Below are 17,042 nucleotides of genomic sequence, written 5' to 3' on the forward strand. Positions count from 1 at the left end.
TTCCTACTACGTTACCAAAATAAATGAGAATAAACACTGGTTGTATAATAATTCCTGGACTTGGTTTGTTCTTATGTCTCTTTAGAGCGGCACCAACCAATACAGCTATTTAAATTTACATTTAAATTAGTTAAAATAAAATAAGAACAATTTAATTTCTTGTTTGCAATAACCATATTTCAAGTGCTCTATAGCCACATGTGGCAAATGGCTACTATAGTGGACAGTCTACATAAGAACATTTTCATCATAACAGAAGTTTCTCTTGAACAGCACTGTTTGAGAGTAAGTCAGGATGTATAATGGAATGATGAGGGTGGGGATTTTAATGGACAGGAGATTGGCTAGGGTTAGCCATCAATTATTTTCACCTTAAAGTAGTGTAAAGAATGGCGGTCTTGCGTTCTGCTGGACTGAACTGGCTCTACTTGCACAATTTCTAGCTGTATGAATTTTGGTTTTTCACCTTCTCATGACATTATTTTCCTGAATTATTAAATGGGGAAGACATTTTCTACCAGGCCTATCTCCTAGGGTTATTGTGAGGATTAGTACAGACAATACATGAGAAACTTCCTTGTATACTAGAAATAATATTCAGACATAAGGTATCATTCTGATACCTGGTTCTTTGAATTACTTCTCTAAAAGAACATAACCCTAAAACTCCTGTTCCAGGATTCAAGTCCATGTTCTGCCTCTTACTAATTCTGTAAGTTTGAGACTTATTTTCTTTTTTTCTGTGAAACAGGAAAAAATTCACATTGATATTATGAGAATTATACAATATATAGGGGAGATCTTTACAAACTATGACACAGTATAAAATGTAGGTCATATTAGGTTTAAAAACATAAATGGCTAGTCTTATGCCTCTACTTTTCTACCACATGATGGTTTCTGATGTCCCCAATACTTGTGCAGTAAAGTACATAAAATAATATATGGTATTTATTGAGAATAGTTCTATGTGCTAAGCACTGTTCTAAGTACTTAACATATATTTCCTCATTTAATCTTTACAAATACACATGATCATGTGTTATTAATTTCATTTCCATTTTACAGGGATTGCAACTTTTCTGAGGCTCAGATATGTTATATTTCCAACTGTATGTGCGAGAGCCAGCATTTGAATTCGGTACACTGACTCTATTGCCTCTATTCTCAGACTAACTCACTGCCTAAGAGTAACATAAAAGAACACCATTCACTTATCCATTCATCAATCAATTCCATATTTCTACCACTAAATATTTATTGTTCAATTATCTCAAAGTTAATAAATGTAATTCAATTCTAGGAATAAACATTATTTTTTACTAGATAAGATGATTATAAATTTTATATTTATATATAAAAGTAAACAAGCAAGAAAGAATAGCTAATAAAATTCTGGAAGAAAAGAGTAATTGGGGTAGAAGGCTTCTATGTCAGATATTAAAAATATTTTAAAATATTATAAAGCTTTGTTAGTTTAACTGGTGTGGTTGTAATGCATGTATAGAGAGATAGCTCAAAGGAACAGAACAGAAAATGCTGACAGTCTCAAACACATTTGAGAATATAGACTATGATAAATATGACACTTTATACTAGTTTGGAAAGGATGAATTGTTCAATAAATGGTGATGGGGATAACAAGAGTATTTAGAAAAAGTAAAATTGAGGCCTCATTCCATAACTTGTATAAATAAATTTCAGATGGATTTAAGTTTTAAACAACAAACAAATACACAGTCCATAAAACTCCTAGAAGAGTTTGATTAAATCTGATCTATCTATACAGACAGTGATTTTAAAAGATCTACAATAACTGCTACAAATTCTCAATTGGAGTATGAGAATTGTAGCAATTGTTATAGATTTTATATGAAAAGCTTCATTTTCCTGCCAGAAATCCATGATGCCTGAACCTGGCCCCAATCTTCTCTGCCCCTGTAATTGCAGAACAAGAAATATTCATGAGTAATCCACAGAGAACCTTTCCAAGTGATTGGCAAGCACTCAAGTGATTGGCACTCAAGTAGATATTGCCTCCCAGAGTCCAAAAGGAATAATTCCCTCTACTTCTCAAGTACTATTGGTGATGGAAAAATAAACATATAGAAACATTTCTAGTGTTTTTTCAAACTGATTCCCATCCACTGCCACCCAAAAAGAACAGGGAGAACATTTAATCAAAAAGTTTAAAGCAAGTGGTATTGACAATCACTGCATAACTCAGGTGTAGAAAACTCTCTTGATTGTAGACTATTGCACAGGGTTGGGTGGCCAGTGTCAGATAGGGTGAACAAAATCATAAATTCTCTTTAAGCTTCTCTGTTTCATTTAGAAGCATTTCATGGTAATATTAGTCATATCTTTTTTAGGTTTGTAATATTTTTTGTTTGTTTTGTTTTGCATTTAGTTCATCTCTTTTAAGATAGTGAGGCTTTCAAAGATCTAATTAGATATATATATTTTTCGTTCATACCATGCTGGGTTATTATATATATAATTTTGAAAAGACAAAATGCAGATAGGTTCTAATGCTGTTCATTAGTTCATCAGTTAAAACAAAAACTTACAATATCTGAATGAAAAATAGTTGGCAAAAAATCATGAATGATTAAAGGAAAAATGCTTGCAATAACTTTTATTTTCTTTAGTGGAGAGATATTTTATGATACATGACAAAAACTTAGGAAAGATATTTCTCAAACCTTGGCTTTTATTTCCCTAAGAAATCTTTTGTTAAAATGTTGGTTTTGTGGCTGGATGGCAATATTTATTTTCAAAACGAAGTAGAATACATGAGTTTTTAAAAGAGAGATATGGTTTTATGATTAATAGTAATATGATTAATAAAAATGATATCATTATGACATATTATTGGAGGAAAGATGTGTGGAAATGAATTGTGGAAGATTAGAGTGTGACACAAAGATAAGAAGTCATAATTATTTATGAGTTTGAATACCCATATAAGGTATTGATATTTGGTCTAATTCATATGGATAATTTCAAGTGGTTTTTTTTTAATTGCAGCAAAGGAGGTGAAGTAAAAAAATAAATAAATAAGTTTGTTATGGGGTAAAGAGTCAAACAGAACAATTCTAATCTCTTCACAAATCAGGAGATTCTCAGTTATTCTGAACATTGCCACTGCTGCTCATTACATAGTGAACTCTCTTTTAGAAAAATATACATGTGTATTATGTTTCATCAGAAACCATCATGTGGAAGAAAAGTAGAGGCATAAGACTAGCCATTTATCTTTTTAAAACATATATTATATTACTTTGCTGTAGCTGGGTGGCTAATGGTGGATTACTGTTAAGCAATTCAAGCTAACAGTGTCAAAAATGATATAAATATTAAAACACCAAGAAGGAAGCAAATATACTATCAAATTCTTCATTCAACTTGTTTTAATGATATTGTCCAACAGTGAGAGGTACAGCTTATAGACTTAACCTAAAAAACTGAAAATAGCTTTTTTTGTGCCTGGGTGTTGCTGTTGTCTTCCTATGGTTAAATGTAGTCACAGGCAATGTGTCATTTATCTTCGTTGTTACAATTAAATACATAGAAAACCAAGAAACCTTAGTACACATGGAAACTCATTTTATCCTAATCTTGACAAAAATCTTGATAAATTCTACACCCATCCTAAGTATAAGCTCACAATTAATTAAAAGGCAAGAAATGAGAATCAGATATCAATACCTGGATCAAACTTTCAAGTTCAAGTTTATAAAGTTCTGCAGCAAATTTTAAATTCCCCATATTGAAAAGGGACAAAAGGGCAAGAGTAAAAGGAAATATTAACATGGATTAAGTGCTTGCTATGTAAAAGGCACAGTACTAGGCATTAGAATCTTTTTTCCTGTTTCCAAGCTTTGCAATTTTTATTCCAAATGGCCTTTCTATATAACCTTCTTCACAATTTCCAGTAAACAGCCAAAGATAAAGTGATGTGTCTAAGTTCACACCTACGTAGGGTCATAGGGTGAGCACTGGAATACTAATCTTCAACCTGCAAGACCCTGTGCTTCCTGTGGCTGTGGGACCAAGATCCAGGGCACATACAATCTATCAAGCATGTGGCACTGTGCTCTTGGCCTTGCTACCTCCTGATTCAGTCATCTCATATTCTGTTTCTAACTCAGTATTTAATTATCATGATGGCAACATTTGTATTCTTATTATTTATGAATTTTGAACATGACCAGACATATGGTAAAGCTCTGTGGCATGCATTCAGAAATCTCCCTCCAGATAGGGAGGGAGTCTGTGCATTTTGCCAGTATTAATACAACTGACAGATGACAATTCATCTTCCTTTACTGATTTACAAGTATATCAGAAATATGGACAAAGGTTCCCTGAATTCAGATAATAAGAGCTTTTAATAAATGACTTTCAATGAATGAAATATGGTTGATCTAGCATAACTATTCTTATTATTATCTATGTAGGTACCACTGCTTTCTCTTACAGATGCATTTGATAATTATAATAATTTGAAGTATTATTTGTGCTTTTTGTCCAATGCATACATCTGTTAATTATTAGTATAATTTATTTTCTTCCCATCCCACTGATCACTAGTCTTTTAGTTTTTGTATTCTCCATAGGTATGCCATGATTCCTACAGACATTCATCTGTCTCACTCACACAAATAATTTTAGTATATATTTTTTCCTTGCCAGGAGAATGAATTTTTAAAATTTGAGCTGTCATATGCCCACGTATGATATATTAAACCAAGAGATAAGGCTTCAATTTTTATTGTATATTTGTTATGAATTTAAATACAGAATTTTTAATAATAATTTTCATACTTAGTATTTTAGCCAAGGTTTGAATAGGCAGGTGAAATCTGTGACTATATTTACAAACAAGTTGAAAAAAGTAGACAAGGAATTTTAGACACTGAATTTTCTCACACTAGAATCTAAGCATTAATATAATGGCTTGGCAAACAGGATAATGGTCAACAAGCATTCTCTTAAAAATTTATAAAATATTATAATTCAAACTTCCAACTTTAATATTATGGCAATGTACTTCATATTATACATTTCTGAAGGGGAGATTTGGCAAGAATATTAATCAATTGCCACTAAAAAATAGAAATAAACAGCCTAGGCTTTAGAATTTGTGTGATATTAATTAATAGTTTATATTTTGCAACTACCTGGAGATAGTTACTTTTATTTAGAGTGCAGGGATCCTTAAGTTAATCAATTTTAACATGAAAGAAGCAATATTTCAATATACATATTTAACAGGCTTATATTTAAAGCCAATGGGTACATAACATACAGCCTTTTAAAACCCAGAACATTCGCTATAAATTAAGGACAACTTTGGTTGGCTTATACTGTATATAAAGTGCTTCTAATGTATATAAAGTAAACTAAATTATATAAGAAAGAGTTTATTATTATTATGCTTATGAACAGTTTTTCTCCCTAGGAAGACCCAGTTCTATCATGGCTTAAATATTGAAATAATCCCTACAGATTGTCTCCTAGATTTTATTAAGCCTCTTGGAGCCAAATAATTTTAATAATGATGATCAGGTTCATTCTTCTAATTTTAATGAGGAAATGTTTTTAAAGATGTTAACTTATTTTTCAAGACTAATATTTACTTATTTTTTTAACCTGGTACTGGCTAGAACCACTGGTATTATTTTCAAACTATATATGTATTTTAAGCAGTAAATACATAGAGATCTAAAGGGAGTGGTTAATCCTAAATTATCTGAAAGTTTTATATTAATTCAACATTTAAAACTTAAAAATGTAATATATTCTGCTTGCTACTCGTCAAAGAATTTACTCTTCAAGGATTGAAATTAAGCACAGTTCCTAAAGATCTTGAGAGAAATTGAAGCAGGGATCCTCAGTGGTGGCAAAGATCTTCTCTTGAGTAACATTTCTTCAGCTTTTATTTGTTCTTGTACATGTCTGTTTGGGGGTTCAATAAACATCTGCTAGTTTATTAAGATACTGACTCAGAGTTGTTTATGGAGTTGTTTGTTCCAATAGTCATGATGAATTTGCACTAATGTAGCCATACTCTTTTAATTTACCTCTTAAATCCAATCTGCAATTTCAAAGACATAGTTTCTAGGAGAGAGAGTATAATTGGTTCAATAAGGGTACAAATTATATCTGTGATCGAACTAGTCATATGAAAAAATATGAAAATAACACGATTGCTTGAAATAAGTGCATTCCCAACCATATCAGAACAATATTTCAATTTTAGAAGAAAAGAAAGAAATTAAGAGAAAAGCTAGATATATGTCGAAATTTCAAAATTTGGGGCAAAATGAGTGTTACTGCCTAGAAACTGATGGTTACACCAATGAACAAATGTGAAAGGAATCCAAGGTCTAGGTGATTTATGAGAAGTCCATGGCATGAATGTCATTTTGCATTGGTTCAGTCCAGAGCACACTGTGAAAGAAAGACATGTGGACTGGAATTTTAAAATGTCTCTTACTCTTTTGAAATATTCTAGAAGGGAGACACTCTCAGTTCTAGTTGATAATTTTACTTTGACATTTTTGAGTAATTAAAAGGAATTATTTATGCCTTACTCTCACCAGTTAGAGAGGGGTATAGGCAAAACCATTCCCTCTTGGAATTGTTTACTGTGGGTCTCAAAACTGAAGAATAAAAAGGAACACTCAGAATTTTCATTTCTTCCTAGAAAAATATTATATATAAATGAAGAAAAAGAGCAATTATCTAAAATTACTGGGTTTGTTTTAATTTTATTTAGGAGCGAGAGTGGGTAACACAAAGACAGAAATATGTAGACATCAAGCCAGTATGCAATGTGATGATGCCAAAAACATAGCTATAAGAAAATAACCAAAAAACAGTATTTTGCAATATGAACATGATGTTAGAAAATGAGGGATGAAATTGCAAAGGAGAGATACAAACTGTTCAGAGGAGATGACCATGTTATTGAAGTTCTTCTAGTTTTAGGATTCTTTTTTTAAAATATGCTAGTGGTAGTTTTATTGCTTGTCTACATCAATTTTAAGATATATATTTTTGAAAGATAAATAAAATGCAGTGATGTACATTATAGGCTAAAGTAAGTAAAGTGATATGAAAAATATCATGCTTACCTTGTCTTTTTTAAATACTAGTGATCATGATAAAATGTTAAATGGACATAAATCTTATCTACCATTATTTGTCAATAGCAAATCAGTAGAACATATTAGTATTGAAATGGAATAAATTTTCTATATTAGGTTTACAAAACATTACTGTTCATTATGATTGTTTATAGTTAAGTGTTTTTAAGATTGTTGAGTGTATTTTAAGAAAAGTGTCCATGTGGTTAGTACTAGTTCTCCATAAACAAATGAATCCAAAGTGTAATAAATAATAATTGGCCTATTCAGTATAAAGCACTCATCCTTGGTAAAACCTCTGATATTCATTTATTCAGCACACAAGAACTGGAGACAGGTAGATGGGACAGACAACTTTAAGATTCCTTTCAACTCCATGAATTTATGTAAAATCTCACTCATTGAGTCATATAATGATAGAAAATCTTAGTGAAAAAATTCATCCTAGCAAAATCATGATAGAATAATTTTTGGTGATTTTCTTGGGTAATGCGAATAAGTCAGATATAGGCTTGTTTCATGTCACTCGATAAGTTGTTGAATAATATTCATGCAACTGTCATCTCTCAATCTGATATACGTGGTGCTGTATAGAAACCAGATAAGGAAGAGATAACGGGGGAGGGGGGGGAGAAAGATACTAGGTAATTGCAGCACATATTAAAAGAGATGCCACCATCCCCAGGGTAAAGCAAGCTTTGGACAGTTTATAGAGAACAATAGAGGCCCAGGGAGCTCCTTAGAGTCTGTTTAATAAAGTACAAATATAGTCAGAGCTGCAGAAATACAATCAACCAAGACCCCACTTAAAGTGAAATTTCAGCTGTTTCAGGTGGAGTAATTGAGAATGTTCTGCAAAAAATGATAAAAAGTCCTTCTGTAAGGAAGTGTCTATTCTATCACAGATATTGGATGTGGACAATGGCTTATGGAAGGCAAAAAAAAAAAAAAAAGGAAGGAAGGAAGGAGGGAGGGAAGGAAGGATAAAGGAAGGAAGGAAGAGAGGGAGGGAGGGAGGAAAGAAGGAGGGAAGGAGGGCCAAAATTTTAAAGAGGAAGAAAAGACAAAAAAAAAAAAAAAGAAAAAGAAAAAAGAAAAGTAGAAGTGAAGCATCAAAGTACATGTTATTAAAATGTCATAAGTAGTTTTTTTCCTGATATAACACAATTTACAAAATGCTAGGTAAATTATATGGAACAGTACCTTTCTTTTAGCCTTTAGCTGCTCATGATACTTGTCACAGGTGTCTCCTGGGATTTCCCCTCCCCAGAGAGTAATCCCAACGATGGTGTACGTAATACCCATGATGAGCAGTGGGAAACAGTACACCAGTATAATGACAATAATATGGTATCTGCAGGAAAAAAAAAAAAAAAGCTATGTACTGAAAAACATATTTTCTAAATGTTTGATAAATTGAATTGAGAAGCACAAGAGAAAATTAACTTACGTGAAATGTTGTTTGGGACCTTCTGGCCATTGCACATAACAAAGAGTACGGCCCGGCATGACTTTGGTTTTGGAGTAAAGACACTGCGGGAAGGCAAGTAAAAATGCTAGAATCCAAATACTTCCGATGACGATCTTGGTAGCTGTGGCAGACAGTCTGGGTTTCAAGGGATCAATAATGGCCATATACCTATATGAAAACAATATCGTTTTGTCAGACAATTCTCTTGTTAATAGATTTAAAATGGAGTTTCAATGGCCAGGGTTGTTGCTCTCCTGCTAAACAGGACGGTAAGGATTTTGCTGTGTCGAGACAGCCGAGAATAATAAAAGTGGTATAGTCTTAGGAACTAGGCATATCTAGTTCCTATTCTGTCACTTCTTTAAACTTTTTGAACTGCAGCGTCATTATTTTTAAAATAGAAATAAGAACACCTGCCTTGTAGGGATCAAGTGAGGATCAATATAAATAATACAAGTGAAACGTTTTGATTATTTGGTGTTGTGCCTAGCACATTATCAGAATTTATAAAGGCCTGCTGAATTGATTTAGAAAGGCATGCAATAAGTGCTTAAAAATACTTGTTCTCATCTTCCTTTTTCTTCCCTATGTTTGAGTAAGTTCTTAAAAGAAAATGCTATATTTTTTGCATGATCATTCTTCAAACCCACAATTTCTCTAATAAAGAAAAAAAAATGCTAGAGAAATAATATGAGTAATTCCTTATATTAATATTATGAGGAACCCCTACGAAGAATATCATCTTCACATCCATTTAAAAGCAGCAAGGGACAATAAGGATGAAAAATCAAGTTTGTTTGATGCTATGCCTTCCTTTAACCTACCAAGTTGAATTTATACTGTCATTAAAATCTTCATGATGTCTATCTATGGAACCATGTTTAACACAGCTGTTATGTGAAAATATACTTGTGACTCAAAAAAACTATTTTCACATCTCTCTTAGAGTGCAACATTTTGAGAAGCTGGGAACTCTCTGAATATAGTCATAAAAGTCAAACTTTATTCATTACTGTTCAGAGCAGAAAATAATATACACCAAATTAATTATTGTTTTTGTAGTCATTAAGAAAACACATTATTCAATGGTTTTATTTTTGTCATTGATCATTCTGTGTTTCTTAAATACATTTTGATTTATGAAAAACTTTCAAAGGCAATACTTTCATCAAAGAATGGGCTACTTAAACCAAAGACATTTTATCTTTAAGAATACAATTCAAAATAGGCATAACTCATCAATTTACCTACTGCTCTTCGCTTTTGTAACTATTAATCAGAATTAGGCCTTTAGTAGATATAAATGATCTCATCATATACTATTCTTAATATTAAATAACAATTTACTTAGCAGACGTATTCTTAATTCATTGCATATGGTAGCTAATAGGGAAACATGAAACTGGATTTGAAAAGATAACTAGAAAAACAGTTCTTTGGTTTAGGAAAATAAAGTGAATAATACAAGAAAAATAAAATGCACATATTTGGGACTAAGGACTCCAAACCTTTGCATGCTTACCCTATTGGTGAAGAATAATAATAGCAACATTTATTGATTGCTAAACATGTGCCAGTCACTTTAACGCATGCATTATCTATATTCAAGATAAAAAATAATCCACTAAATGGTAATATATTATTATCTCTATTTTACAGAAAAGGAAACTGAGGCTTAAAGAGAAGTAAATCATCCAAAAAGACCCAGATGGAAGAGGACAAGTTGGAACTCAAAACCAATTATGTCATTCTTCAGAATGCGTATAGATACAGATTTTTACTTTTGTTTACAACCAAAAGCATGCAACTGTGGAAGAGAAAGAGAAATATATAAGGTAGATGGCTCCCAAATAATCAGAAGTATCATATCGCCTTGTGAATCTAAAAGCATTTATGTGTTATTTTAAAAAAAGACTCAAACAATTACAAGTGGACATTTCTGTTCCCACTGTTGTTTATTATATCTCAGTATAGCATTTATCATAATACATTGAATTATTATTATATGTGTGTTTCCAGAGCCTAGCACAACCACTGTCAATAAATTTTGTTGTACTGGACTGATTATTCTTCAACTCTATTATAACCTTTTTCTTTTTTGCTTTCTATGAGACTTTATGAAGGCAATTTGGATGCTTAGACATTTTTTTGAAACTAAAGAGAGAAATTGAGTGACATGAGCACATGAGCAGGGTTAGAGCCCCGTACAGCTACTGTGGCACAGATAGTTTAAAATAAACTGCAGAATTGTTATTGATTCCTTTGGCCAATTAGTCTAACATAAGAGAAATAGTTTCCTGACAGGTAGAATGTTGTTTCATTTGAATTATATGAAAACAATCAATTGATGTCCTCAATAAATAACACTTCAATGGGAGTAGAAATGTTGAAACCACAAGCTGGCAGTTTTGTCACTTCTGGTCTGAGCCATTAATCATTCATTTAACAAAACATTTACTGAATGTTCCAAAGACTGTAGTGATAGCAACAGTGAGCAAAATTGGCCTTCACAGAGCTCACAGTGGAGTGGGTAGACTGATACTAATCATATAATCTCACCGGTAGATGTATAATACAACTGTGAAAAGTGTTACAAAGGTACAATATACAGACATATGAATGCATTTCCTAGGAACACCCCATTTAGATTGTGCATCAGGATAGTCTTTCCTAAGAAGAGTAATTCTGGCTTGAAACTTAGAAGGGCGACTATGGAAGGTAGCAGAAGGGCAAAAGTTGCAAAGATTTCTGAGAGAACAAACAGGATGTGCAAAAATCCTATGTTGGATTTTTGAAACACAATTGAAATAAAAAAAAGTAAAGAGGGAAATGGCTCAAGATGAAGCTATAGTGCAGGTTAAAGATTTTGCTTTATGGTGATTTCATCAGGGGAACAGAATAATCAGATTTCTCTGATTAGTCAGAAATTAGATTAATAATCAGATAATAGGGGAATAATCATAATAAATTGATAATCAGATAATAGATTAATAACCCGATTTTAGATATTGCATCTAGTTGCAGTTAGCAGAATGGTCTGGAGGAGGGAAAGTATGGAAGATAAGGGAGTTAAATTACATGGCTTTTGTTTTGCTTCGAGTGAGAGGTGATTGCTGATTGGAATAGAGTGGTAAGGGACATTGAAATAAGTGAATGGTTTGAGGAAAGTAATAAAAAAAAAAATTCAGAATGTTGTAGAAAGTAAGAGTCAGTTGCCTGAAGAAGTAGGCAGAATTGAGAGGCTATAGTGAAGACTAATTTGAAATGGATGGATTAGGAATTCGTTGTAGCACCAATCTTTCCTACTCTGTGACGTTTTCCAGCAGCAGTCAATCTCTCACGGTGGGAGTGGAGAAAATGAATCATTAGGCTATCCAGGTGAATATCATCTGGACCTTGAGAAGAAATGATCCTGAGATATAATATCACCCAAATAATTGTCAGTACTTTAAAGAAATATAAGACCTTTATGTGATTGCAATAGCTTGTTTTTTGGCTAAGCTTCCCACCGTAAATTCTTCCCTCACCAAACAGATTGCCATAGATTCTTAAATAAGAACTAATCATAAATATTGTCTTAATGAATTTCAAAGTGAACAAGCATTTATTAAAACAAACACATATAATAAGAACTTCAAAATATTATCCAAAAATCACTGTTCATTTCCTCAAATTCTTTGATTTTTATAAGTAAAATTAAAACACTGATATTTGGGGGGAAATTATATATGCAAAATAAAAAGTTTCAAAAATAGTGAAGGTATTTGAGTTACATTATAGATATTTTAAATTTAACAATTATATTTATCTATTCATTTATTTATTTATTATCAACTATTTATTGTCAACTATTTCTTGAGAGCCAGCTATTTCCCAGGATTATGTTATATTCTTTGGCCACGTTGATGAATAAAATAGATGTGATTCCTGTTCTTTTGAAGTTCAGAGTCTAATGCAGAAGAAATATATTATTCAAATAGTTACAAAATATGTGATTATTATCTATGTATCTCCTGGAGCAACAGTGCCTCTTGGATATTTGGTTAAACTTTTCTTAAACTTTTAACCTTACACATATTTCACACTTTGTCTCCATTCTTAATTCTATATAAAATACATTTGTGCCATGGAGTATGCACCTGGTTTGAAAATTGTCCCATCTTATGATTTCCACAAGAAATCCAATTATATTAACTGTGGCAGATTTCAAAATTTTATTTGCACTGCCATTCTTCATCCTGATGGTTCCAGACTTGACTTTGTTATCTTTGTGCTGCTCACCTCAAGTTCTGCAATTTTCTAAAACTTGACACGCACCATTGGTGACCCAGCTATTTACAACCTCTTGAGAGGTTTAACCCTTATTTAGTCCCTTATTCCCTCATTAGGCCAGTCCATCAAGTCCAGTCTTTTGGGAATCCTGGTGAATAAAATTGTCCCCATCACGTACATTGTTGTGTAATGAAGATGTGCTAGTAATTATGAAGCAAAACATAGGGGAATTTGACCTACTCTGGGATATAGGTTGAGATGGCGGTAAAGGTGTTAGATACATCTTCCCTGAGGAAGCAACCTTGTGATAAGAAGGATAAATGGGGGATAATGAGAAGGAAGTTGCGGTTGAATGGAGAAAGTAGAGCAGCAGAATATAGAGGTCTGAGAAACCATGAGGTATTTGGGGAACTAAAAGAAGACCAGTTTTACTGCAACAAAAAGGGGGGGAAAACAGTGGTGTCAGATAAGCTAGAGATGTAGGTTTTGGGCAGAGGTATTAAGTATGACCTGACTGGTAAGTTTAGATTTTCCTCATTAACAATAAAAGTAATAATTGCTAACATTATTAAATGCTTACTATGCACCAGACACTGTTCTCAGAGCTTTATGTATAATTCATTTAATCCTTAAATTATAGTTATGTTTAGTAATTACAAAATAATTTGTATAAAAATGTTAACACAAGTAGTGAATATTACATGAAATTTATCAAAATTTCAGACAGATTCATAAGTAGTTTTCTAAATTGACAATATAAAATTTGCTGCTAAAGACTATTTTCTGTGACTTATGCTATTCTTGATGATGTATAATTTTGAAATCTAAAGTTGACTATTTCATGCATGAGATATTATAAAATTTGAAATCACTTTTTTTGAAGGCCAATTTACTATCATGAGCATGGTGGAAATTTTGTGTCATCTCTATATTGCCTCAGAAAATTAATGGGAAAATATATTATATAACCACTTGTGTAAGTCACTTCCAAGAAGCTGCATTCATGAAGTAACTTTCGTGAAATCACACACACACAAAACTTAATTTTGTTGAGAACTTAATTCCCTATAAAAATGCTTTTGAACTCTTGGCAGATTATTTTCTTATTATTTTTACAGGTAATAGAAAAACCATTCAATATAGTTTTATTTCTTTTTATAAGGGGAAGAGTTTTTAAATGAAGGAAGGGTACAAAATTTGCCAAAAATAGTGGAGGAGAATAAGAGTAAAAAACTATCCAGGTTGGAGCAATGGACATGACATATAATTAATGTTAAATCAAGTGAAATCTTTTAAGCCCAGAAAAAAGTCAGGACACTTGCTGGCTTTAGTCAAATATATGACTTGGTGTAGAACATATATTAGAGCAGCGTTAGATCACTTTAGGAAGTAGAACTAAGACTACTGGTTTATGTGAGAAAGATCATTCACAACTCTCTAGGGGCTTAATGGGTTATTTCTTTTTGGCTTGGTTGGTGGTGGTAGTCAGGAATTCACTCTTACTGAGTGAGCTAAAGGACTGTAAGCTACCAGATGAATTGGTATAATAGATGAAAATAGGCTTTCTCACAACTTTGAGAATCTGATTCTACTTCAAGGAAGGTTGTCTGAAAGCTAATCATTCAGCCCTTATATAGAGGATTGTGTCAGGAAGCAGGTTGGTGGAGACAAGCTGGTATGCTGGAACTTGTATATGTTTGAAGTAATTTGCATGTCTTATGAATCACATATCAAATAGTATGGAACCAAAGTTTGCCTTCTGTCTACTAGCTTCCCCTTAAAATTGTTTGGAGTATACAAGAGTCCTTTGGGTGCCCTGGGAATTAATTCCCTTCACATTGGTCTAATAAGAATCTACAGAATATCATACTCCTTTCTGGTGTAAACAGTAGCCTATAACAGTTCCAGTATATTATGCTGATGGTGCCCATCAAGCAGGAGAACTTCTAAATCTTAAGAGTATTTAGGTTGTGGTGAGGTAAATTCTGAGTTAATTGCGCAAATGGAATACAACAAGCATGGCATAGATAATTTCAAAAGCCATATAGTAAAGACGTAAAATGGAGGCTTTTTCTACAGCTGGTTTTTCTTTTTAATTATATTTTCATATATCCTGTAAAGTTAATTTGAGCACACATTAATCGGTGATAGGAAAACAAGTTTAAAAAGTCATTTTCATTCATTCATTCATTCAATAAATATGTATTGGATACCAAATATGTGCATGTATTAGTCTAGATGCTGTGACCATATAGCAATAAACAAAAGAAATAGTAGTAAATATTCTGAAGAAAAAAGTAAACTAAGCAGAGGGAAAATGACAGGACACTGCTCTTTTAGAGGGTGGTCAGTTCATATATGAGACACATGGAAAAAATGAGAAGTTAACTGTTCATTTCTTTGTAAGAACTGCTTCTCTGTCCTCTCACTCATGCCACACATACAAATAAAAGATGATTTTATTTAATAGTCTTTGCTCTTTGTGGACCATTAGTCTCCCAAGTCTTCCCGAGTTCATGGTAGACAAATGCTGTAATAGCCATATAATCTGACTTCAAAGAATAAGTATTTTCCAGGTCTATCATTTTCATCTGTCTCACCACTGAAGCAAATCAAAGTTGCTAGACAGTTCATTTAATTTGAAAAAGCATTTCAATATTGAATTAATTTCCCAAACAATGGATTTCAGGTCCATTAAATTTAGGACGTTATTACACTCTCTTTATAATCCTCATGAAGTGGTAAATGACATCTACAATGCATTACTATGTCCAGAAAGTAAAATTTATTTCTGTAGGCCCTAACTCTGCCCTGCTGCATTGCTTTCTGTCACTTAAAAACTCATCTGACTCTTGCATTGGTTTTCCCCTGTTCTAATATAGAAAAATAAATTCATATTTTCTATGGTAGAACTATGCTTGTGTCTTTGCTATTACAGGGTGGCAAATAATGGTTGTTACTATTACCTTAATAGCAGTATATTCCAAACCTTATTGCTGAATGGCAACAATATTGTTGAAGGTGGGTATCATTATATCTGGATTTTAAAAGCCAGAACTCCAAATAACTGTTGGATAGAATAATAGTAATTTTGGTTTGCATGAAATGGGTGCACAAGTTTTCCTCACCAAATGCTCTGTTTTAATTAGGCTTTAAAATGCACTAAAATGACCCTTAACTACCCTAGTGTGGGTGTATTGCTGACTGTTGGAAGTTGAGTGAGATGGGAAGATGTGGAGCTCAACTATCTTACAAGCACACAATAACCCTTTTTAAAACTTTAGTTTGAGGATGCAAATTTAAATTTATGTCATCATATTTAGAATGTAATGGTGACTTTTGAGAACTGTGAGGAAAAGCAAGTAGAATGATGGATTGTAATGGAAAGTCCCCAGTGCCAGAGAAGTGAAAGATTGAATAGCAATGTTCTCTAACAAAAGGCTCAGCGGAACTCCATAGAATGCAGGATTTGGGAGAAATTAACACTCACAATATGAAGTAGTTGGGTGTGATAAAAAAAAAAAAAAAAGACTTGTAATATCTTCAATGCCATTCAACAATAAGCCACATTATTTTACCAAGCAATTATGTTTCCTTTTAATACCCTTAAATCCTTTAATTGAAACTACTCTTTACTTCCTGTCGTATTATGCCTCAAATTAGACTGTCATACTGTTTCCAGGCAGCATGCAGTACTTGCAAACGAATAAAAGTAGGGTGTTCCCCATGGTATTAGTGAGGGTTATAGTGTTAAGAAAAGTCATTTCTATGACTAAATGGTTAGTAACTTTGAAATATAATGCCTATTTTACCATTTTATCTCTATTCATTAAGTTCATATTTATTAATAAAAATTTGAAGAAACTAAAATCTGTCTCAAAAATATCTAAGCCTAGACTCTAAGTCATGCTTTATAAATTTGCATTACCCATTCTAGTGTATAAAATATGTGTGATGCTCAGCCATTTGACAACCTTCAGTTAGCCAATTAGCCACACAGGAGAGCAAGAGAGAGTAGGCTGGGTAAAAATGGTGTATAACTCAGACTTAACAATGGGTAAAGTCAGTAACTGATCCATATGTACACATGCTGATGTTATACAGAAAGCTATAGATACTATTTATTGTCATGCAACAATTAC

At 32.5% G+C, this 17,042-nt stretch overlaps 1 protein-coding gene across 1 annotated transcript in view; it reads right to left on the reverse strand.

Annotated features, from left to right (window-relative positions):
* TACR3 (tachykinin receptor 3) overlaps positions 1–17,042 on the reverse strand; it is an 88,918-nt gene that overhangs the window by 46,229 nt on the left and 25,647 nt on the right. The window contains exons 2-3 of the mRNA XM_037830375.1: positions 8,608–8,796; positions 8,361–8,511 (exon numbers count right to left, since the gene is read on the reverse strand). Of these exons, the coding sequence (XP_037686303.1) occupies positions 8,361–8,511; positions 8,608–8,796 (340 nt within the window). The remainder of the gene's footprint in view (positions 1–8,360; positions 8,512–8,607; positions 8,797–17,042) is intronic.

The sequence above is a fragment of the Choloepus didactylus genome, chromosome 3 (genome assembly GCF_015220235.1).
Source record: "Choloepus didactylus isolate mChoDid1 chromosome 3, mChoDid1.pri, whole genome shotgun sequence".
NCBI classification, from domain to species: domain Eukaryota; kingdom Metazoa; phylum Chordata; class Mammalia; order Pilosa; family Megalonychidae; genus Choloepus; species Choloepus didactylus.